Consider the following 26152-nt stretch of genomic DNA (forward strand, 5'->3'; position numbering starts at 1 on the left):
GAATGAAATCTTGCCATTTTAAGTGACATAAGGCAGAAAAAGACAAACACAGTATGATTTCACTTATATGTGGAAATTAATACACAAAAAAAGAGAGACAAACCAAAAAACAGACTCTTAACTATTAGAGAACAAACTGATGGTCACCAGAGGGGAGGTGGGTGGGGGGATGGGTGAAATGGGTGAAGGGCATTAACAGTATACTTACCGTGGGGCGCCTGGGTGGCTCAGTAATGTTTCTGTGGAGTGGACAAAGTTATTACAATAGTGAGAATCAAGGGACTCAATGGAGAGAGAAAATACACTGTCACAAGCCCACACTCAGATAAGCTGCTTTTAGTTTTGAAACAAGAAGCCACACTATATTGTTAACAACACAGGAAAGACTGAGAATCTTATAGTTCTTTTTTTTTTTTCTCCCTCTTCCTGAAATATCCACCCCTACTCGCTCCACAAGGACAACTTTTTGTTTTATGTTTATTTATTCGTTATGAGAGAGAGAGAGAGAGAGAGAAAGAGAGAACACCCAAGTGTGCAAGCAGGGGAGGGGCAGAGAGAGAAAAGGAGAGAGAAAGAATCCCAAGAAGGCTCTGTGCTGCCAGGGCAGAGCCCGAGGTGGGGCTCAGTCTCCCAAACTGTGAGATCGCGACCTGAGCCGAAACCGAGGGTCAGACACCTAACTGACTGAGCCACCCAGGCTACCTGAGCATCTTATAGTTCTGACATCTCAATCAAATCGGTGAGGGTGTTAGAAGGGCAGTGTACTTTTTTAAAAATTATGTATTTATGTATATATAAATTGTACATATAACATATAAATTACATACACACTAAAAAATCTCAGTGGATTGCTTCACATAAAGTGGGAACCAGAATTCCGTGGGTATTTAGAATCTCGGAGACCAGACATCTGAGCCAAAACAATGTTGGCCCACAAAATTTTCTTTTCTTTCATTGTCTGCCAGGAGGGTTACATAAGCTTTTCTTCAGTACCACTCAAAGCCTTGAGTAAAAGGAACGCACACAAATAATGAAAAGACAAAGGCTCCAAGTGGAAATTGAGTTGTATTTATTTTTCTTATACAGAATCAGAGAAGTAAAAACCAGTACCAAACTCCAGGTAAAATGGTTTGATATGATTGATTTGGCTGCATACCTTCTGTACGCACCGCATTCTAAATTAAAAATAAACACACATATGTCGTATTACAAAATGTAGAAGTAAATTTTCTTAAAAAAAAAAGAAGTTAAAAGTACTAGCACATAAATGATGTAGTGTTTTAGGGAAACGGTCTCTGTCAATCGCCTATTTTCCCAGTGAAATTAATCCACAATTTCCTTTTTTAACAGCTTATTTTTTTTCTTCAGAAAAGTTGTACTTTCAGAAGTTACTGTCTAACGATGTCATGAGAACACAACTTATAATCAGCAACACTTCTCTCACCTTCTACAGAGAGCTTTTCTACCACGCTGGGGTCAACAGCACCCACCCCACACGCTGAATGTCCCACTCTGTTTAACCTGCCTCCCTGATGTGGCAATCAGTGAAAGAAATGGCCTTTCACATCCTGAATACTATGGGGAAACACTAGCAATTAGTTAGATTTAGTAGAATTGCAAATAGGTTTTGACAACGTATTTACCTCAAGAAAACGTGTTTTATCAGGAAAAAAAAAAAAAAATACCTGGGAAGAAAGATCTCTGAAATTATTTTTCCATTTCAATTGTTAATATGCCTTTTCTGTGGCACAGGTATTGGATGAAATGTTGAAATTTGCTGATTTAGGACTAAAAAGACTAGACATCCTGGCATTCTTTTATAATAAGAAATATAAATAGCACCTTGTCATGAATTCTGCAGGGATTTTAACACTTACAATAATAGGAAATACCCTTTAAAAAGTTGTTCTTACGTTTAGATTTCTAGCTTTAGTGTTCTTTAACAAAGGCCATATTTTATGGCCTTAAAAACAAAACAAAAAATTACATCTGGCTTTGTCTATTAAGTAAACACGTAGTCACGGTTCATATTTAATTCTGGAAAAATATTTGTTATGTTCATTAATAAATGTTCCAACTAATTTCACTAAAGAAAAATTCTTCTAGTAGTTTCTAATGCCACAAGCTTACTAGGAAATTACTTCTAAAAATTGATAATACAAATCATCGATGTTTTAACTACTTTAAAAAAGAGGGTATCTGTTTCTTTTACACTTAATAACCTGAAAATGAGTCTATAAAAATATTTTTAAAAAATACAGTAACACTGCTCAGTTTCGTTAGGTCCCTTGTTTTTTGTTTTTCTTAGAAAGAATGTACAACTCTTACTGCTCACAAAAGAGAAATAGAAATAGTGCTCCCTTCAATTTAGTAGCAACATAAACATCTACCCCCGTCTCTCTCAGAGCGCTTAGAGAGAGAAGGAATCAGAAGAACATAAACCATGGGTCCTTCGGGAAAAAGAAATCACTTCATTGTGTCGGAAGCAACAGCGGGCGTTATGCTCTTGTCCACAGACACGCTCAGCATCGTGGACAGGGCAACACCAGCCCTTCCCCTCCTTCTTCCACATAAAGTGCACCAAAGCCTTTTCTCCTACAACAGAGTCTACTGGTAGGAAAGTTGTAGTAGAAAATTGTTGCTTTGTTCGTTCGGGGCACCTCTCTGACCTCCTGCTTGTCTTGCTTCTGGGGTATCATCACTTGTCAATGTCCATTTCACATCTAGTCCTTTCCACTATATACCGTGACTTTACTACTTCATCTCTGACCTTTTCACTTGCCTTCTTTCCAACAAGATAAAATGTATTCTGCCTGTCTGTATTCTGGTAGATTGGAAAGGATCTTATGGAAGATCCCCAATAGATAAGCCCCCATGGGAATTGAAGGTTCCTCTCAGAGACCTGAATTATTAATGTCTTTCAAAAAAGATATTAAATTCATAGATTATAAATAATGTCAGTTCAAAATATTAAACAATCGAGGACTTCATCAGCAATGCAGGCAGAGGTATGTGCCGGCTGAACCTGATGCTCTCTCTCAGTCCTTAAAAGCTAATAAAAAATGTTTTTGGTTACATAAGAGGTATTGAGTACATATTTCATGCCTTTTTATACCAACTGTAGCAAACAGGGTTAGGATAACATACTTAGGAATCAATTTTACTGAATTCAGAAACGTAAGTCTCCACCATACACCCTCAGAGGGCATTTTTTTTTACACGTCAGTCAGAGATCTGCTTCATCCTTCAAACAGTTTCATAGATAAGATTATTTAAACACTTGAAATCTTGAAAGCAAAACTGATAAGCCTTCAGAATTTAAAAAGCAACAGTCTCCTGTGTGTGCCATCAGTTTGAAAGCTATGTATGTTGTCCTGATGTCTTCAGAACAGCTTTTCAAAAGACAAAAATACAGTTGCCACTGATTTATCAAAAACGTTTGGCTGCCCTTTGTCGTCGGCTACAAAATGATTGTGCTGTATAAAAGAAACATCAAGTTCTAAGCTGCAATTAAAAAAAATCCAACCTGTAATTTAAAAAAAGTTTTGTTTAATAAATGCTCATCATTAGTACCAAACTGGTCTCACGTTCCTGCTCCTCTCCTGCTAGAAGGACAAGTTGTCTAGACGCTACGCAGTAGAGTAATGATAAAGGACAAAGTACAAAAGACCATGTGTGCCTTTGCAAATACAGAGTAAAAGAACCATCAGGACCAGCATGGATTCAAAACTACATTGTATTCCATACAGCAGAGATCTACTATCAATACAATGATTTTTAAAGCTCAAGTTAAATAATTTTTTAAAGCATTTGGTACTACTGTCATCAGTACAGTTTTTGAAACTGTAAATCGGGTTTAATTTCATGTACATTTCCTGGACCGAGCCGCCTGTCACAAGTCACTGCCTGTGGTCAGCTTTCTGTGGCTTATAATCAATTGACATATAAATTTCAACTAACACCCCTAAAGCTTAGTCATGGGGCAGCAGATAGAAAAACAGAGAAGCAATTCTGTGTAATCAATTCTGCAGAAGCAATTCTGCACAGCCCCGGATTCACAGGAATTCGGGCCTGCAGAAAATGAAAATAGAGTATTTATTTATTTATGTTTCACTTGAGTTACTGTCAAATCCAGGCGATGATTAAACTGGCCACATGGAAAGGAGGGAGGGAGCATTGAGTCATGGAGGCAGAAAGTGGTATACCTGCAGACTTACTCTGCTCCATTGCTTTTTCCAAGAGGCCCAGGAAATGTCGGGTCACGGCTGCATCCAAGTTACAATGGTACTGATTACAGCCAGGTTAGAAAGGGCTCGCTTTTGTTGAGAGCAGACTCTACATCATTGAAGAGGGGGATCAGATCTTCAGATTCCAAAGTTCCTAGGTCAACGTTTGTTCCCGGAAGACAATCAAGAAAATCGGGGAAACGGGTCTGCTGAGGATTGATGTTCATGGGTGTCTGTCCTGCGTTTTCTCCTATAACAGAATAAAAGGTGACCATTTTAATTCCTTTAAGTTCTTGAAGAGCTGACAGCTCTCATATCATTAACACAGTCCTTACATTGAAACAGAAGATTATACTGCTACCGGTCTAAAACAGTTCATCTCTGAAAATTGTCAGCTGCCACGTTACTGAAACTGAGTTTGTGGGTGCTCGCTCAGAAGATATGCAGATGGAGAGTGCCTGGGTGGCTCAGCCGGCTGAGTGTCCGACTTGGGCTCAGGTCGTGATCTCGTGATTTGTAGGCTCAAGCCCCACGTCGGGCTCTGTGCTGACGGTTCAGAACCTGGAGCCTGCTTCAGATTCTGTGTCTCCCTCTGTCTCTCTGTCCCTTCTCTGCTCGTGCTCTGTCTCTCTCTCTGTCTCTGTCTCTCTCTCTCTCAACAAACAAACAAACAAACAAACACATTAAAAAAGGGGCAGGGGAGAGGGATGCAGGTGCTGGGTGAATCCTTCCCTCCTGGGTAGACACGTGCAGGATGGATAAGCCCAGCAGATAGCAAGGCACTGTGGATCCGACCTGTGATCTGCACCTTCCCATGACAGCTACATGAAGAGCTGTTTTGTGAAAGGCTAGAGAGGCCCTCCCTGTAATAAATACCTTATTCCAGAGCTATATTCTAAGGATTTAATTGTAAGCTCATATTTACCCACGTCATCCCTCTTTATGCTCAAAGACAGTACTGAGGAGTTTCCTTTCACCATGTTATTAAAAAGCTGTCTTCATTGATGGCTCTAGGGATCATTTTGAAAGTATTTTATAAGGTGAGTTCTGCAAGACAGAAGGAGAGGGAAGATCCCAAGCAGGCTCTGTGCTGCCAGGGCAGAGCCCAACAGGGCACTCAAGCTCACAAACTGTGAGATGACACTTGATCCAAAACCAAGAATCGGACACTTCACGCACTGAGCCACCCAGGCACCCCTATTTTTTTCTAAAACAGGAAAAACAAGTTTATCCTCAATAATAATATCTTTTTTTTTTAATGTTTTATTTATTTTTGAGAGAGAGAAAGCGACAGAGCATAGGTGGTACTGGGTAGGGGCAGAGAGAAAGGGAGACACAGAGTCCAAAGCAGGCTCCGGGCTCTGAGCTGTCAACATGGAGCCTGACGTGGGGCTCGAACTCATGACCCACCAGGTCATGACCTGAGCCGAACTCAGATGCTTGACCAGCTGAGCCACCCAGGTGCCCCAATAATAATATCTTTCATCACTGTCTAATATCCATTTAGATTTTGTCTTGTATTATTATATGTCCTGAGTTTTCTTGTCTTCATAAATTCTCTCTTACCCTTTTTCTCTGTCTCCTGCCGGTTACGTAGCAGCTTACAATTCTCTTTGCTTGCATATTTAAAAAATGTTTGTCAAGAAGATCTACGTTCCATGATATAAACGAGCACAAGGTTGATAACAATATTTTGAGGAATTTGTTTGGTTGACATGATCTGCATGTATTACTTGTATTTTTTTCAGTCTATTGCATACCTTACCATTGTCTCCTAAAATATGTTGTATAAAAAAATAATAAAGTAAGTCCTGCGGATCACCCACCCTCCACATACACACACACCTGGCACCCCACAACTATCTACTTTTCTCACAATGCGTATGAGTCACACTGCACGTGAGCATATTAAGGTTCTGAGAAGTCTTGTTGTAAAGAAACTGGTTTTATTTTGTTTAGGCCACTATTACCTAATAAACCCATTTAATCATCCAATCCTATTGTGGCAGAATTTATATCCTAATGGAATTGGAGTCCACAGAACACAATTGAGAAAATGCTGTTCTAGAAAAGTGAGATGCCTGGGATATGACACGAACGACACATGTTCTTTATGAATAATACTGTAGGAGAAAATGTACTGACCTTGGTGGCAGTGGACTGAGCTTTTTAGCTGTGTGACCTTAGACACACTTAATTTGTCTGAATCTCAGTGTATCCATCTGAAATTGGGGCTGTAGGTATCTTCTTCCCACAATGGAATAAAGCACCATATAATGTCCGGTTCCAGGAATCACTCATATATACAAACTTATACAAATACCCACATACAATAACTACTGATTATGCTGAGAAAGAAAAACCTGGGAACTCCGTCACTGTTGCTTACACAATATCAGAACGACTGATTAATTCAAATAGCCCTGATCAATTCTGAAGGGATAAAATAGACCTCAGAGACTGAGGGGCATCGCTAACTAAGGCCAGCTTCCACCCCAGAAGCATTTGTAAGAAACTTGTTAGATTAGCTTTTGTGTCTTGTAAGTGCATTAGCCTTTCTGGAAAGGGTTCACAGAAATTTCATTATTCTGAGCAAAACCAGAGAAAATTCATTCTAACCATATGCATTTACTAAGGAGAAAAATCACATCTTTCTGAGTGATGAGGGAAACATAATCAAACTTGCATTTTGGTGATAGTAAAGCTTAATGGCTCTTCTATAACTCATACAGTATCAGTGACTCTTGGCAATATTTTGGAGGATTTTCTTTGCAAAAGGCAGTAATTTGAAAAATTAAATCACGTTTGACATGCCCTCAATATAGTGTTACTGATATCGAAAAACAGTATCAAAATAGAGCAGAAAACCCAAAATAACTTTTACTACCCACTGGAATGTAACAGATGGAAACGAGGCTTACAAAAATGATCTACCCTGAAAAACTATCTGATCTAAAATGCTGGGTGTCGTTTTTCCTCATCTCCAGTTAAAACCATTCATCTCTATTGATTTCCCATGAAAATGTTGTCATCATAATACATTTTACTTTTAGCCAAACACAATCTATTTTAAAGAATTTCTGTTATCCTTTCTTCTCAGACATGGAAAGCATGAGGAGACTAGTTATAAGAACCTTCACTAAGGTTAACAATTTTAAAATCACTCTCTTTGGACCAACTTTGCAATCTTGGAGGGATATTTTTGGCCCTTGCCGTTTTATACATTTAAAAAGTGGGAGAGACAAAAAAAACAGGCAATTCTTAAAAAGATATGTTCTTCCGGTTCCTTCTCTCTCTAAGCGCTCTGAGAGAGACGGGGGTAGATGTTTATGTTGCTACTAAATTGAAGGGAGCACTATTTCTATTTCTCTTTTGTGAGCAGTAAGAGTTGTACATTCTTTCTAAGAAAAACAAAAAACAAGGGACCTAACGAAACTGAGCAGTGTTACTGTATTTTTTAAAAATATTTTCATAGACTCATTTTCAGGTTATTAAGTGTAAAAGAAACAGATACCCTCTTTTTTAAAGTAGTTAAAACATCGATGATTTGTATTATCAATTTTTAGAAGTAATTTCCTAGTAAGCTTGTGGCATTAGAAACTACTAGAAGAATTTTTCTTTAGTGAAATTAGTTGGAACATTTATTAATGAACATAACAAATATTTTTCCAGAATTAAGTATGAACCGTGACTACGTGTTTAAAAAAACACGTATGAATATTCTGGAAGAGTGGATGACTTCCCAGCTTTTGCTCTCGTTGTTCCCTTTACTCTATTCCCCGCCGCATCCAGTTATGGGTTGCATGTGTGATTTGCAAAGGGAGTGCTCAGCTGGCTTGTTTCCATTCATCATGTGGTCAGTGAATCTAACAGACATTTTCTAGCCACACTTGAGCTGTGCCCACCGCCAGTTGGTGCTCCGGGTTTATGCCTACTTCTTTGAAAGCCTTCACAGACATGACCCTAAATTCCCCAGGCTGACGCTCACTTAACCAGGATAACTTGGAAGCCTAGCTTTATCAAGTTCAATTTGTCCTTACTTCAGCCTCTCAGAAGGGGAGAAGAGAACTTTGGGCCAAACTCTGTGATCTCATGACTCCCCACAATTCCATGAAGTAAGCACATTACTCCCACTTATAGGCGAGAAATCCAAAGCCCTGGCAGGTTCTATCACTTTCCCAAAGTCACTACCGAGAAGTAGAGAAACAAAGATTCACCTTGGGTTGCCTATCTACAAAGACTATATTCTTTTCATTATATCACATAATTCCATATTTTGGCTTCAAAACATTCCCTACTTACCTACTTGAGGTCATTTTTAGAAGCCATAGAATGAACCCATCTTTCTTTCTTTTCTTTTCTTTTTTTTTTTTTTTTTTTTAATGTCAGGTTTAGATTTAGAGCTCCTGAGTCTTTTCTTATTTAACTTTTGGTTTTTATCTTTACTGGCATCCCAGTGTTTAAAAGATGAAAGCAAACAATTATTAAATGTAGGAAGGAGCTACTTCATAAGGCTGTTCCAAAGGGGACACAATAAATCTCACACTGAAAAATAGATGAAGAAAGTAAGGGAGGGAAGCAGGAGGGAGGGAGAAAACCTAAGTAATAAATCGAAGAACAACAAAACAAACACTTCAAACTATTCTTGTATGACTCCTCACAAGAAGGTCTGTGCAATCGTCCAAACACGTCGATGACGAGCTGCAGGGAGACCCCAAAGCAGCTGGTCCATCCAACCCACTTCACTCGTAAGGTGCCCTGCTGAGTCTGACTCTTGTCTGACCAGTAGTTTAGCTTCAGAGCACAGAGAGCAGTCATCTAAGAGCACAGTGTAACAGATACAGGCACTGTGGATGATGGCACTGGGGAGAGGACTTCTCTTCATCACGGACAATTCATTTACTATCCTCAGTGATGATGGAGGGGAAATTTGAATGAATAATTGCCAACGGTGGACCCCTCAGCCGTCATTTATTTTTGGTTCTAGACTATCTTCTGGGAGTTGAGCACTTTATGATTTAATCTAGATTTGGCTAATAAGACCAAATTTGGCTTTTGGAAGGCCTCACTCCTGGAGAAGAAGAGGAGACATGACCAGAAGCCAGCTGGGGCCTGGCCTAAAGGTGGGGCAGGTTGGGGACTAGGTCACTAGGTCAAAGTTACCCTGACTCTTCTTTTATATATATATATATATATATAATTTTTTTTTTTTAATTTTAGAGAAAGAGAGAGAGGACGCAAGCAGGGAAGAGGGATGGGGTGGGGGAAGAGAGAGAGAGAGAGAGAGAGAGAGAGAGAGAGAATATCCTAAGCAGGTCCTTCACTTAGCATAGAGTCCAACACGGGGTTCAATCTCATGACCTTGGGATCATGACCTGCATTGAAATCAAGAGTAGGAGGCGCCCCCCCCTCAAAAAAAGAGTCGAACATCAAATCATCAAATGCTCAACCAACTGAGTCACCCAAGCACTCCCTTTATTTTTTTCTTAAAATTTTAGAGAGAGACTGACTTCTTTTTTTATTGTTGTTTTTTTTAATGTGTATTTATTTTTGAGAGAGAGAGAAAGGGAAAGAGCATGAGTGGAGTAGGAGCAGAAAGAGACAGAATCTGAAGCAGGCTCCAGGCTCTGAGCTGTCAGCACAGAGCCTGATGCAGGGCTCGAACTCACTAGATGGGAGATCATGACCTGAGCCGAAGTCGGACACTTAACCGACTGAACCACCCATGAGCCCCTGACTCTTCTTTTTAATTGCTGAGGGATGTTACCATGTTGGGACTTGGAGCTGACAATTTAGAATCTTCTGAGTTGCTTAACTTTCCCAATGCCCACTACCAATTGCTCTCCAAATGCAGCAAATGACATGAAAAGATATGAAGTCCCACTTCACAAGAGAAAAAATGGCCCATATATTACAACTGCAAGCTAGAAGGGCATAAATATTCCACTGTGGAAGAATGGCAGAGTAGACAGTGTGGCATTAATGCAATTGTGAGGGGAGGCTATATGAAGGAAGCAAGGAAGCAAGGGGGAGGAAGGAGGAAGGGAAGAAAGAAAGAGGGGAGGAGAGGAAGAATGAGAGGGAGGGAAGGGAGGGGAGGGGAGGGAAGGAAGGAAGAAAGAAAGGAAGGAGGGAGGGAGGGAGGGAGGGAGGGAGGGAGGGAGGGAGGAAGGAAGGAAGGAAGGAAGGAAGGAAGGAAGGAAGGAAGGAAGAAAAGAGGGTCTTGGGTGGCTCAGTTGGTTGAGCGTCCAACTTCAGATCAAGTCATGATCTCATGGTTTATGAGTTTGAGAGCCCCTCATCTGGCTCGCTGCTGTTAGCTTGTGTTCTCTCTCTCAAAACTAAATAAACATTTTTAAAAAAAGAAAGGAAAGAAAGGAGGGAAGGGAGAGAAGGAAGAAGGGCGGGAAGGGAAGGAAGAAAGGAATTTAAAATTCCGTGCCATATATAAAACTGCATTTGTATAAACTGTGGAAGAAAGGACTAGAATTTATTAATAGTGCCTGAGGTTTGGGTGGCTTTTCAGTTGTCACTTTATGTTATTGTTGAGATGACGTGTTTCTGGTGGGATGCAGAACAGAGAGGACCAAGGGGGCGATGCAAGTGTGCAAACACACTGCAAGTACCCGCAGGTTTTGCTCTCACCTGTGTCCATCTCGTCCACGTTGCTGAGGAAGTCCTCTGGGGTCGTCGGGACACTGTAGCACCCTAACCCAAGGCCACTGTCGGTGCTCTGCTCCCTCGAATGATAGGGCCCCCTGGGGAGCAAAATATGGGAGAAACTTCAATGCAAGCCCACACCAAGAAATTCCAAAATAAAACCACAGGTCACAAAAACCCTAAACTGGTGCAGTTCTGCCATTCTGTCCCACTTTCCAGGTAATGAAGGGAGGCAGACTTTGCACCTCCCATTAATTTTAAAGTATGCATGCCAATGTCAGTGAAATTAAAAGACTGTAGGCAAATAAAAGCGGCCTTTCATGGTAAATTGACACTGATTTCCTTTCTATCTCAAAATAATAAGTTGAACCATGTTCTGCAAATAGAGTATGATGGCATTTATATAAATTTCTTAAAAAAGAAAACAATGTTCAATATTACTTATGAATGCATACATTAACAACCAAAAGGAAGTATAAAAATATGTGTGATGGATACACCAATTTCTGAATAGTGGCTACCACTAGGGAGGGAAGAAGAGAAAGAGACAGATTTCAGTGGCGGTGGGGATGGGTTTAAATATTAACTATAATACTTAAAAAAAAAAAGATCTATGGCAGTATGGCAAATGTGAGTGTTGTATACATGGGTAAATCCTGTTATTTATATTATTCTGCACATTTGCAATATTTCAAGTCAACAATTTAAACAATTTAAAAATTTAAACAATTTAAAAATTCCTTTTCTTCATTATTTCACTTACTGTTTGTTTTCACCTCTCTTTCTGTTTTTAAAAACTTTCAGAATTGTATTTGTTTGTTTGCTACAAGCCTCTGCAAGAGCAGAAAAGACACAGGAAATAGAGAACTGCCCTTTACTTGGGTTGAAAAAGCTACAATTAAGGTTTGACTACTTCTACTCATGAACATGTTTCTGGCCAAATTATCTTTTCTTTCTGCTCACATGCTTCATATTTTAAAAACATCATCTCTTTGTTTTAATTAAATTTTTTTTACTGTAAAATAGTTTTAGACCCACGTAGAAGATGTAAAAAGAGTACAGAGTTCCTGTGCACCATTCACCCAGCTTCCCCAAGGACATCTTACATAACCATAGTACAATTACCAACATCAGGAAATGGAGAGCTTCCCTCTATCCCCACTCCACACTTCAAGCTCCCCACCTTTCCCCAACATAAACAAAGACCCATTATACTCTAAGACCACATAATAAAGAAAGCAAAAAGAAGTTACTCCAAAATGCTAACTTACCCATTGAGGAAAGGATCTGAGCTATTATTAGTGATGGATCTCATGTCTGGGGTCATGGCTGGCGGGTTGACAGCAGGCTGAACAGTGACTAGAGTCTCGGCTTCCATGGGGAGCTGTCTACAGAGGGCGGCTTCCTACAGAAATAGGACAGTCAGAGGGAGAGGCAAGTTATTCACTCATTTTCACGAGAATTGGAGCAAAGTATGTTTCACATGAAAACCTTCCGCCAAACACAAAGCACTTAACGTTTGCTCCCAATCAGTCAAAATCATTAGGAAATCATTACTGTTCTTTCTCTGGAGAAAGTCTTACTGGCATAAGTCACTTTCTGACATCTACCAAGTTAATGAGAAGGTCCACAACTATCTACCTCAGGACACTTCTGTAACAACTGTCCCACCCATCCAATTATTTAAATACTCAAATCATATAAAGGCGTCGAGACACTTTCTCAGAGACAAGGCTATTTTTATGCCAGATGCTCAGACCAAATCTAAGTCAGTCAAAGCAACTGAACTCCTTTGATCTAGCAGGTACATTCTGGTCTTTGCCACAGTGTCAGGCTCTACATCAAATCGTATCTGCGTCAACCAGGAGAGCAAAACAACCCAGTTAAAAAGTTTGTTAGTCGGTCAGTTTTTCTATTTAACTAATCATTCTGTTGACCTGATTAAAATGACTGAAGGTTGCGGAACCATGCAGAGCCAAACCCAATCTCACTAACAACGAACTGACAGCATATGGATTTCATTACCAAAAATTAGAATGCTAGAATTATTTTTTTCTTAAGCTGGCATTACTTTGCCAAAAGAAGTCAATCCAAAAGGTTATGAATTTGACTGCAATTACTTTCTCCGGGTAAAACCTCCAGGGAGTCTCTCTCACTTTGACAACCATGAGCAGACATCAAATTCTTTTCAAATTTGCTGCTCTTTCCAGAGAAGAATACTTTTATATGTTTAGACTCGCATCCAAAACCAAAGTTCGGCCCTTCCTATATTTATGCCTATCAGTTTCCCACTTTCCAGCCTGAAGTCATTGGTCTTACCATCCCTCAAACCCCAAAACCATGGCTACAATGGCAAACAGAATATTCAGGCCATCTAAATTACGGTATCTTTGTTAGATCTCTTCCAGCCCTAACATGCTATGATTTTAGAGAGTAACTGCTGTCTAGACAAGTCTAGTGAAGTCATTGGCAATAAAAACTTTCGGTTACTAGAGTTCATTGTACTGTTACGGGGAGTTATGGTAGCGTGACTCTTATAAAACATGAGACACCTGATTGATAAGAAACTGCATTGTTAATTTGTATTGAAATAAACACCCTGGCTAGAAAGGGCCTCTGGCTCACTTCTGTTCAGGTGGCAAATAACCAGAATACTTAACACATTTTCTCCAGTAATCCAAAAAAAGCAAACCAAAAAAAAAAAAGGAAGTTAAAAAAAGTTTTTTTTAATGTTGATTTATTTTTGAGAGAAACACAAGAGCGCAAACGGGGGAGAGGCAGGTAGAGGGAGACACAGAATCCAAAGCAGGCTCCGGGCTCTGAGCTGTTAGCACTGAGCCCAACGTGGGGATTGAACCCACAAACTGCAAGATCATCACCTGAGCTGAAGTTGGACGCTTAACCAACTGAGCCAGCCAGGTGCCCCAAATGGACTTTTTTTTTAAAGGTTGATTTTAGTTCATAATTCCAATCTTGGAAGTACTTTCTGAATAAATCTAGAAAAATTAAGTTGTTTTCTGATAGTTGTTTTTACATTGTAGGAAATGTGCATTAGAAAACTTATTCTCCAACCAAAGCTTACCGAGGACCTCATAGAGAACCTGAACCTGAACCTGAACCTGGTGTGAGAAGACCAGAGTCCACCATGCATACTCAAATACACAAACCAGTCTGAAAACATCTAGTCAATGATAAAATTTCTACTTCTTTGATTTTTTAATTTTTTTAACTTTTCTTTTTAACGTGTGTTTATTTTTGAGAGAGGGAGAGAAAATGGGGGAGGTGCAGAGAGAGAGGGAGACAGAAGATCTGAAGCTGGCTTTGCACTGACGGCAGAGAGCCCAACTCAGGGCTTGAACTCACAAACTGTGAGATCATGACCTGAGCCGAAGTCAGACGTTTAACTGACTAAGTTACCCAGGCACCCCTCTAGTGTTTTATAAACTGTGAATGCAGAGATCCCGTGGTCAATAAACTTCACGACATAAAAAATCAACTTTAACTAGCACATTCTATTTTCTAACCATTCTAAATAAATGTGGGGTTTACCCTTAAATGGTATGCTTTTAAACATACAAGTTGAAGAGACTGCTGCATTTCCTTATATCTGACAAAATTTTTTCACCATACATCTTTTGTTTAATTTTATCTATTTATTTTGGGAGAAGAGATAGTTCGTGGGAGGGGCAGAGAGAGAGAGAGAAAGAGAGAATCCTAAGCAGGCTGGGCACGCTCAGTGCGGAGCCCAACCCAGGGCTCGAACTCACAAACCGTGAGATCACGACCTGAGGCAAAATCAAGGGTCGGAAGCTTAACCGACTGAGCCACCCAGGCGCCCCTCTCACCATGTGTCTTAAGAATACTGGTTGAGGGGCGCCTGGGTGGCGCAGTCGGTTAAGCGTCCGACTTCAGCCAGGTCACGATCTCGCGGTCCGGGAGTTCGAGCCCCGCGTCAGGCTCTGGGCTGATGGCTCAGAGCCTGGAGCCCGTTTCCGATTCTGTGTCTCCCTCTCTCTCTGCCCCTCCCCCGTTCATGCTCTGTCTCTCTCTGTCCCAAAAATAAATAAACGTTGAAAAAAAAAAAAAAAAAAAGAATACTGGTTGAATTTCCAATACCAATGTGGTCTGAATTTAAATACAATAAGAATTATTTGTGGAACTTTACTGGATAAAAAATATACATGTACGTAATACATATGAACTATTTGTCTTCTATAATGACATGAAAGTAAAATGTTTAAATTAAAAGAAAAACTATCAAAAACTAGCTATAAAATATATAAATTAAACTTTCCTCTTCATTTAAATGATTGCTGGCATATTTCAAATAGATACAATATAAATTTTTACAAGACCGCTTGTGTGTGATTAAATACATAAATAAAATTCAAAAAGACTATAATAACCAAAGTTGAAATAACCTATACTATATTGGGGGAAACGTTTCACTGTGCCATCTGCCAATTCACATCTGTTCCCCCTATTTTAAATTAAAGATAATTGAAGTTCCATTCCTCAGCATCGTCATTTCCCCAACTATTTTGAAGGCTTGACCCCACGTCACCAAAAGAGGCAATGCTATGTTCTGTCTGTAGGGGGCTCACATTATCATTTTCCACCTTCAAATGACTGACAAATGAGAAAGAATACAGAAAGCGTGTTGAATGTACCTGAATAATAACTTTGAGACATCAATCATACTTGACTGAGTTAGAAAGTTATTATAGGGGGCAATACTCTTTCCAAGATTATTCTTGGATTACAAGTCATTCCACACAGCAGTCAAATAAGATCATGTTGGGCCCCTGCTCTACACCCTTCTGGATGGTGCCCCACAAAGCCCAATGTGCCAGCCCTGTCTGCTTCTCCTCCTGTGTCTCTGACATGCTCCCCTCACTCACTCCCTTCCCGGTGCTCCTCCCACTGCCATCATCTGTACCAAGTGTTCCCTCTACTTGGAACGTGCTCCTCGGATCTTCCCAAAGTTCATATGTCACCTACTATCTGCCTCCTACAAATGCTACCTCTTCAGAGACTGCATGAAAGTTTCTTCATAGCAACTTAAGTATTTCTTTTTTTAAAATGTTTTTTCTACGTTTATTTATATTTGAGAGACAGAGCATGAGCAGGGGAGGGGCAGAGAGTGAGGGAGACACAGAATCTGAAGCAGGCTCCACGCTCTGAGCTGTCAGCACAGAGCCCAACTCGAGGCTCGAACTCAAGAAACGTGAGATTATGACCTGAGCCAAAGTCGGATGCTCAACTGACTAAGACACACAGGTGCCCCACAACTTAACTATTTCTCTGTCTTTCCCATTAGAATGTTAGAAAACTCCATGAGAGAAGGTATCTAATTTGTCATGTTCACAACTATATCCTCACTGCCTGGAACAGTCTAGGCCTATAGTAGGTACTCAATAAGTGTTTAATGAATACTCAATAAGTTCAATAAGGTACTCAATAAGTTCAATGAATAAATGAAAAATATTACTAGACTTCAAATGGGAATATTTTAAATTGTGATTAGTAATAAAAGAAAAAATACACTAAGAACATTCAATTCTCATCTTCTATCACAAATATGAGTGAAATAACGCCCTATGTATACATCTCTCAACTAGCCAGGCACAAACTCCATCCTTGTGTGATGATCCCACTGCTCTCTTTCCTGCTCCTAAGACAGAAGATAAGCTGGAGGGCAGAGTGGTCAGAAGCAGGAATTCTGAGGCCAGGTGCTTGGATGTGAACCTTGGCTCTGCCGTCTCCCAGCCAGTTAACCTCTCTGTTCCTCATTTGGAAAGAGAGGATAATGACAGCTTCTACCCACACAAGATCATTTAATAAATGTTAACTAAGTAATATTATTATTACCTCATGTTCTGTATCCAATCCCAGAAAACAAAAGCAAAAATAAAAACAATCTTAGAAACCACAGTATTGTGTGGAACTGATCCACACTGAGTGGTTTGACATTTCTTCCTGGTCAACTTTCACCTTGGAAGGATTAAACCCGAGTGAAATTCATCATGATGAGTCAGCAAAGCTAAGAAAACAATTTTCTTTCCTTCCTTCCTTCCTTCCTTCCTTCCTTCCTTCCTTCCTTCCTTTCCTTCCTTCCTTTCCTTCCTTCCTTCCTTTCCTTCCTTCCTTTCCTTCCCTCCTTTCCTTCCTTCCTTTCCTTCCTTCCTTCCTTTCCTTCCTTCCTTCCTTCCTTTCCTTCCTTCCTTCCCTTCCTTCTTTTCCTTCCTTCCTTTCCTTCCTTCCTTCCTTCCTTTCCTTCCTTCTTTTCCTTCCTTCCTTCCTTCCTTTCCTTCCTTCCTTCCTTTCCTTCCTTTCCTTCCTTCCTTCCTTCCTTCCTTCCTTCCTTCCTTCCTTCCTTCCTCCCTCCCTCTTTTAAATAAGGAGAGGTCTGTAAACTTCTTTATATAACATAAATAGTTTTTAATATACACGGAGAATAGCGAGAAGTTTCACTTCACTTAATTATGTAAGTTCCATATTTAGAATTTTTAAAAGTCTACCCTTTTTTTGAATGAAAATATTTTCCTATTTCTGCTCATGAATTAAAGGAGGAAAAAAGAGCAGTACAAACCCCAAAGTTTGGAAATAAAAGGACTAACATCACTAAGAGGTCCACATCCAAACAAGGGAGGACTTATTTAAAAAAAAAAAATTAGGTATAAAATTAAATCCCAGACTCAGTATGATTTTGGCTGCCACATGACATCTGCTGTCCTACATGCCTGACTTTGGTTTGACCAAGAAGCAGCAGTCAAGACTGACGAAGGTAAAATAGCTAAACCACAGACAGAAGTGGTGGCAGCGGAGTAAGCAAACGGATGTGGAAACAGAGGCTCAGTCAGCCAAGGTTGGTCTAGGCCTAGACTCAGGCCACCAACTCAGAGAGTGGGTGTGGCAGCTGCTTTAGCCTGAGCTGAGGCCCCAGCTCCCCCTAGTCCAGGCAGGAGAACAAAGGCTGGGCTGGAGGCACATCGGAGCTTCTTGGTCTCACTCTCACCTCCCATTTCCACTCCAGTCCAGTAGGTATATGCACAGATGCCTTTCCAGGTACCCCCACCCTGTCCTCTCGGACAAGTCTTCCGTTTCCTAGACTCCTCGTACTCCGGGTCCCTCTTCACTTAGTTCTATCTCCCCCACCCTTTGAGGTTCTGTTGTTCCATCTTTTCCAGAATGCCTTCCCTGACCACCAGAAGCACAGCAAGCCACCAGCTTCCCCTCTCCTGGCCCTGGACTTCTGAATACACGTATCCAGCTGGGATCTGAAACCCCACATCTCACAATGCACTCCTCATCTGGCCCCAAAGCAGCACTTCCTGGCTGACTTGAAGCCTTCACCTAAAGCTAACACCACCTATCCCAGCTCAAAATCCAAGTCCACCAACTCCCTCAGCCCCCATAGAAATTCATTCATTTGTACCTGTATTTTTTTTTTTTTTAAATACAACAGAAGCTACCAGGTGCCCAGGTACTGTTCTTGGCAGCAGGGATATAACAATGAGCACAGGCCAGTGCCCTACCTCGCAAAGGATTCTAGAGAGGGAGAAAGAGGTGGACAAGGGCCAAGCCTTGTGGGTTCTATCTCCTTGATATCTCCATACTCCAAACCTCCTTTCCATTTCAAGTAGCAGATCAGCACTGCTTCTCTAGATATTCCAAAAGACCTTCCTACCTCCAGTCAACCTCCACATGCAAGGCTACATCCAGGTCTCTGTTCTACTCTTTGCAAAGAGTGACCGGAGGAGAAAACTCAGGCTGGAAGGGGTCTGGGTCTCATGACTTACGAAGAAGCAAGGCTCTCAAACTATCATGGACTATCACGTGGAAGAAGGAAGATTCCTTCCACCACAGATTTGGTGCAGATCTGATGAAGGGCTTTCCAGCTAATAGTCTTGTTGAGTGGTGGGATTGGCTCTTCTCAGTTCTCTGGGCTACTAGCCACTGGAATTCTCAAGCAGTTGATGAGGGTTAAATGCTATCAGACATGTCCAGAGCTTGGCACAAGAGAGAGAGTGTCCCTGGAATTGGAAAGACTGCAGTTCAAATCCCAGCTTGGCTACTCCCTACCTATAACATCTTGGGCTAAATTCTTAATCTTTCTTGACAGTTTATTCATCTGGGGGGAAAAAAGACTGCTTATAAAAGAGTCATCTTGCAGGGCTGTTAAAAAGATTTAAAAGCACATTTATAAAGAACCTCGCCCACTGAGGCAGTCAACAGAATAAGTTACTGATAGTGTTACAGGTTTGAGGAGGCAGAGATGTTGGCTAACTCTTGCATATCACTTACTATGTGCGGAGCTCTGTTCTGGGCACTTTAGCATTTCATCCTCATGACAACCCAACTGTCTCCATTTTACAGAGGAGAAAACTGAGGCTTGGAGAAGTTAAGCAACCTTCCCAAGATGTATCTCCAGAGTCTGTTTTTGTATCCACCACACTGACAGTGTGTGGCAGAGAAAGAAGAACCAAGGGTTGAGGTCAGGAGACCTCCGCGTTTTAGCTCTTTCACCTACTGGCTGTGGGACGTAGGCAAGTTATTTCATTTCTCTGAGCCTATTTTCCCAGCTAAAAAATGGAAATACCAACCCCCTTCCTTTAGGCAGTTTAGAGGAGGACTGGATGAAACAGCTTGTTTATCTGTCCTGAACACAGTTTCCCTCCCTGAACTGGACATATTTTATGCTCCTTTTCAACGTATATGGGTGGAGCTAGTGTCCTGGGAATTCACAACACATCAAGTTGTAAGTTCAGATTTTAAAGGCCAGTTTCAGAAAGATCTGGAAAGCTGCCCTTAGTAACCCCACCCCTACCCTTCTCTACCACAACTTTATTTTTCTCTATCCAAGCTGAGGGTGGAAAAGACTGTTGCAAAATAAGGGCCTGAGAATCTCTTTCAGAGTTTGTGGTTGTTCATCCAGGTCCCTGAGACGAATAATTATATGTGGGTTTAAAAAAAAAAAAACGCACACACACAACAACAACAACAACAACAACAACAACAACAAACTCCTTTCCTAGCAGCTGGGGAAGGGGGTGGGTGTAAAACAGAGTGAGGGATGTGAAAGACAAATGCTGATTTGTAAGTTGAAGATGTCCCGGGAAGCAAACCTCAAAGCTCCTTCCCTTCCAGCTCCCCACTGGCCTACAGCTTGCCTGTGGAATAAATCAACAGAGGAGGTGAGAAAGTAAACAGCAGTTGAAAGCATCCTGCAGCCCTGTCCATCCTTGGATGAGGGCATGCCTGCAGCCAGCCAGCTCCTGCCCTCACTGGAATGTACTTCAAAGAGAAACAAATGACAATAACCCCTTCTGAGGGCGCTCTGTTTGATTCTAGCGTGTGTGGCCAGGGATTCTACAAAACTGGAAGATTGGCTTGTTTTAATTATAAAGGGTGGGGTGAGTAGAAACAAATGAAAAAATAAAATAAAATAAAGACAATATTTTGAAATCCTAACATTAAAATAGTTACTCTGGTACAGAAGAGTTGCTGTCTCTGCCAAAACTCTAAGGGACTTGAGGGAGAATGCTGAATTATTTACCTTCTTTAGAGGAAAAAAAAATGTTCCCAATGTAAATTTCTTTTTAACTCTATGCCAAGAGATTCTAGAAATTCATTGTCACATTTCCTGGAGCCTCCCTTTTTCAAATACCTCATCATACATTCTCAGCTGCCAGACTGCTGCTACGAAAGAACAGTCGAAACTCTCACACTTTGGGGAAAACATTTGTTGAGTCCGTAATGATTACCATGGCCTGTTTGCTGATCTTTCCATTCAGTATGTATACAACTATCTTGTGTTATTCTATAATCTCTGTTGCTCCTTAGAATCATATTAAGGAAAGCATTACAATTTAGATATTCTCTCTTCACTAAGAAAACAAAACAAAACAAAAAAACAACAACTGCTGAATGGATTTTGAAATGGTCTATTTCTTCATACCCTGGTGATCTTATTAAGATCAGAAGTATGAAGCTGTGTTTTTCCTTTGTGCAAGCTTGCTGACCCTCTATTTTAAACATGTGTTCAGTTTATACCGTTTTTTAAAAAGGGTCCTTGTAAAAAGAATTGATATTATTTCTCAACAACATAGGAGCACCGAGACATTTTAGAAAACGGAGTGTTTGCTGGGACTTGTAGACAAACGAAAACACTGACAGAAGTTAGAATTGAAGCTCTCTAGAAAGGAGGGACCACGTCTGTGTGCTCACTGCCGTGCACAGTACCTGGAGCGTTTGTTGAACAAATGAATGAATGAACTTAAGTAGCTCGGCTATCATGGGTAGATTTACATATTGGTTGGACAACAGTCGACCCTGAACCCTAATTCTATGAAATGCTTTTCGAAAAGTTAAATTATACCTTCTGAAGGAAAGACTCTTTATGAAACAGCCACCATTTACGCTTCACGACCTGCCATCATATGACACTTTTTAACCTCTCTACATAGCTATTCTTCACATGACAAAAACCAGACTTCAGATCCTTCTCTCAGAGCAACGCTGCTCAGGGCCGGGTGTGTCCCTCCTGGGCCCACAGTCAGGAATGGCTGCCCGAGGCCGGCCAGCTGGCCAGCTGGCCAGCCAGACCCCGTAGTGGCTGTCAGGCCTAACAGAAATCTGTGAGACCTGCCAGAAGAATTCCAAAAGAGGCCTCCCGCCCAAACCCTCTGTCCCCATCCCCGTTGCCCTGGCAACGAGAGGCCAGGCTTAGTCAGCAGTTTTGTTCGACAAGCTACATTCTCCCGTCCACGGAGCTCCAATTATGAGAGAGACAAGGGTAAAAGCACAGCTGAATTCGTCTAGGAATAATAATGGCTTCTCAACAAGACAGGCCCTGAGAAGGGACAAGGGGAAGCGAAGGCTTCTCCACTTAAGAATCTTCCAGGGGGCTGACAGGAAGCCCTTGAGGTTAAAATCTTCAAGGCAGAAGGCCCCCCCCCCAGCTTCATATTTAAAAGAATAATACACATGAAAAGAAATACTCTGCTTAGATAAAGTCATGACTCTGTTTTCATGTCAAGGGATTGTTCTTCTCGATGAGTAAATAGTGACTGAGAGGCCTGTTTCTCAATTTCTTACCAGTTACCAAAATTTTCCATTTCATCGGGTAAAGTTGCAAACATGCCCTTTATGATACTGAGCAACTACTGTGATTTTTAAGCTGTAACAGAATATTCTACAGTTATTGAGGGCATGTGTGGTTCACGGTATTTTGAAAATTATGTCCAGCCCCGTTGTGGAAAGGATCCCAGGCAGCTTACAATACATACAACCAAAGTCACGGCACAACTTCCATGGCTGATACACAATAAATAAATGACTTCCTGATATATTAAGAAGAAGAGATAACAAAATGGGAGTATGACATGCTACCAATTTTGTTTTAAAAAACACAGCATACACACAGATACATACAAAGACTGGAGAGAAATCACCAGCATCTTCACAGCCACCCTCTCAAAGTAAGAGTATGAGTGATTCTTATGTTCTTGTTGTTGAGTATTTTAAACATTGTTTTACAATGAATGTGTTTTGTCTTTCTTGTATGATGATTTTACTTTATTATTATTTTAATTATATATAATAAAATTCACCTGTGGTAGGCACTTCTTTTTTTTATTTTTTATTTATTTTATTTATTTATTTTTGAGAGAGAGAGGAGGGTGCAAGTAAGCAAGGGACAGAGAAAGAGAGAAAGAGAGAGAGAGAGAGAGAGAGAGAGAGAGAAGCGGGGCTCACCAGAAGTGGGGTTCGTGTTTTACCCGAAGCGGAGCTCATGCTCACCCGAAGCGGGGCACAAACTCACCCAAAGCTGGGCTCGAGATCACCGGATGTGGGACTCAAACTCACGAACTGTGAGATCATGACCCGAGCTGCAGTCAGATGCTTAACAATTGATCCACCCAGGGGCCCTGCGGTGTACATTTCTGAGTTTTGACAAATCCATGGGGTTGTGAAATAGCTACCCCAATCAAGCTACAGAACTGTGCCACCAGCTCCAAAATTCCCTGGTGTTGCCCCTTTGCAGGCAGCCCCCCAACCCCCAACCCTGGCAACCACTTCCATTCTCTGTTCCTATAGTTTTGCCTTTGTCCAGAATGTCATATAAATGGAGTCATACAGTGTATGTTCCTTTTTTGGACCCGCCTCTTTCACTTAGTGCATGCTTTCTTTCATCTCAATCAGAAAAAAAACCCTAGTCAATTATATCTTTAATAAATTAAAAACATATTTTTCTCATTAAAAAGAAAAAAAATGTCACAAACTGAATTCAAATTTATTTTTTAACAATAGGAAGATATTGGGAAGCACACCTTCAACTGAGATTGCTTTCTTTTCTAGAGTTGCCATTTTGCTCATCAACTTGAAGCTGCCTCTTCGTGTTCGGGAAACTTCGCAAAATAAAACTCTCACGATCATGGACAAGAGAGAATGTCTGTCACAAAAATTCACTCTCCACAATGTGTGTGATACATGCCCGTTGAAAGCAGGGTAACATTCACTTTCCTACTATGACTGTGTGCCACAGACCTGGCTGGGATTCCCCTGTGCTTGTTTGGGGCACCCCTTAGCTTGGAGCACCTGCCAACATTCCAAGATAACTCATCAGTTATCGGATACAAGAAGTTCAACTGTTGCTATAGCAGCCAAGGCAAACTGTAGGGGCCATTTTTAATGAAACTCTCCTACTTTAGAAGATTCCTGGGGCGCTGGGGTGGTTCCGTCGGTTGAACATATGTCTTCGGCTCAAGTCATGAACTCACAGTTCATGGGTTCAAGTCCCATGTTAGGCTCTGTGCTGACAGCTCAGAGCCTGGAGCCTGCTTCAGATTCTGTGTCTCCGTCTCTGTGCCTGCCCCTCCCCCACTCATGCACGCTCACACTTCGTCGCTCAAAATTAAATAAATGTTAAAAAAAAAATGTAAAAGAAAGAAAAAGGAAAGAAGAAAGAGGAAAGGGGCCTCTCTCTTGGAAATTCTCTCGTGATGAATGCAGGTAGGTCAAGGCTGCCTGCAACGCAAGGCCCCCAAGAAGTCAGCCTGTACAGCTCGTGCCCTTGGGGAGGCAAGAGGAGAGCCACGCTCATTACAAACTGCCCAGGGAGCAAAGACTATTCAGACAGTTGTTGACTACCAAGGGCATGGCAGCGGAACAGGATGAACAACTGGAAGTCTACAGATAATCTTCAGCCCTCATCAGGACCACCATTTCCTCTATCCTTATTCCTGTTTTCTACCAAATTCTAAAAGGCAGCTAAACAGGTGAGCCAAGTATCACCTCTATTGACAGTCCATTTCCCTGTCCTTGCCCTGGCCTAAGTGCAAATAGTGAGGCAGAAAAATCACCAAAAAAAAAAAGAAAGAAAAAAAAAAGAAGTAAGAGGAGGAGAAGGAGTAAAGAAAACCCAAAATGATAGACATAATCCACACCTGAACAATGAGGCATCTTGGCAAGTGCCCCAGAAAACTATCAGAGAACACTCCAGCACTTTATTGTATGGGCTTAAATAGTATCTTTGACACTGAGTGGCAGGCTGCCTCTGGATGGGAGTGGGGAGACCTTCCACAATTAAAAAGTTTCATTAGGCCTTTTTTCCTGTATTCCATAATAAAAATAAAAAGACATCAGAACCATCCATTCCATCTCCTTTCCTCCTCCTAACTACAACACACACACACACACACACACACACACACACACACACACACACAGTGTGAACTATGTGAGCCTCCATGAGCAAATCTGGACGTTTCTCCCCACTGTGCTGTACAGAATTGCACAATATGATGCAGCAAAATGCTCCTAGTCCCACAGCCTCAAGGGATCAGTATTTAATGAACTTGGTTGGCATTTCTGTAATACGAACCATCAATACTACGTTCTGGTTCAAAGGCACCTATGGTTGGAATAAAGGAAACAATTTGGGGCACTCTTCCCCACCCCTTTGCAGAAATACTTTCTGTGGGAAAGAAAGAGGTGGGGCAAGAGAAAGAGAAACACAGAAAGCAGCAGAAACTGAGAAACAAGCAGTTCTTTGCAGAATGGTGATAGCTTTGTGTAAGAAGAAAAAACTCACTAAAGCTTATTTAAATGTAAAACTAAGAGAAAGCTTATAAATGCTACTATAATACTGTTTAATTTGGTCTATATGATAAAATAGAAAAAATATTCCAAATGGAATTATTATCCTAAGACAAAAAAATAATACAATTACTTCCTGCTAAGAAACATGATACTGTATATCTAAAAACAGTATAAACAACTGTTACCCTGAAATAACCATGAAAATTCAGATGTAAATCCTCAGGGAAAGAGGCACAACTGTAGTTATATTATGAAGTTGTATTCCTCAAATTCAGAGGATAGTTCTACTGAAGAACAAAACATAATTTATATTCATTTCCCTCATTTTCAAAGGCCATGTCCAAAGAATTATTTTAATTCACCATGTTTTTAAAACTTCACACAGTATACATACTTTCATCCTCGAATTTATTTCATGAGAAATACATTATTCATTTATAGATGTCAATGTATATTTTTTAAAGTCTGAGATGTAACTAAAAGAAAAAGTTGTGTTTACCATGATATCCCCATAACACTTGCAAGAAAGCTCTCTGGAACACTTAAAACTACTCATTTCCTTAAACGAGTGAAAGGAAGCCACCCATGTATCTTGCTTCATGTGAGTCAAAAAGGAAAGTCTGAAGAATTAGAACAATAAACGGAAGCTTTCTTCCCTAAAATGGAGCCAGCAAGATTTGTGAGACCTAAAAACATAGGCCACATTAGTTTACAACACAGAAGAAATAATTCTGTTCTTGCACAGACCAAGCAACCAAGGAGACAGAAAACTGTGGGTTCCTTCAGAGATTGTCTTTTATTCATTTTCTGAAATGCTGCATTGACCCTGACCCGTAGAGAACACACAGCAACATTCTATCCGCTGACTGAGTGACTGACTGACTGAATGAAGAATGAATGAATGGAGTATGGCACAAAGGTGCCTGATCAATACCCACTCTATCAGAGCCCATATGCAAACATTTTCCTTCTCATTCTCCCTCAATTTTCCCTAATTCTTTTTTATGCTCCATGGTAAACCAAAGACGGTTGCAAATTCTTTGTCATTTTGTCCATGGAACATCCCCTTCTACTATCTGCTTTAATCTAGGTCAAATCTGTGATTTCTCTGACCAAGAGCATATGGCAGAAGTGACTTGGTGACAGTTTTCAGAACCAGA

The 26152-nt window shown here is 40.8% G+C and overlaps 1 protein-coding gene across 1 annotated transcript in view; it reads right to left on the minus strand.

Annotated features, from left to right (window-relative positions):
• Positions 1–1046: 1046 nt before the first annotated feature.
• Positions 1047–26152, minus strand: part of WWTR1 (WW domain containing transcription regulator 1) — a 136779-nt gene continuing 111673 nt past the window's right edge. The window contains exons 5-7 of the mRNA XM_047099983.1: positions 12158–12291; positions 10872–10984; positions 1047–4476 (exon numbers count right to left, since the gene is read on the minus strand). Of these exons, the coding sequence (XP_046955939.1) occupies positions 4292–4476; positions 10872–10984; positions 12158–12291 (432 nt within the window). The 3' untranslated portion in view covers positions 1047–4291. The remainder of the gene's footprint in view (positions 4477–10871; positions 10985–12157; positions 12292–26152) is intronic.

The sequence above is a fragment of the Lynx rufus genome, unplaced genomic scaffold, assembly GCF_022079265.1.
Source record: "Lynx rufus isolate CCGP_SWC_20201006 ecotype Redwood Valley unplaced genomic scaffold, mLynRuf1.p SCAF_5, whole genome shotgun sequence".
Taxonomy (NCBI): domain Eukaryota; kingdom Metazoa; phylum Chordata; class Mammalia; order Carnivora; family Felidae; genus Lynx; species Lynx rufus.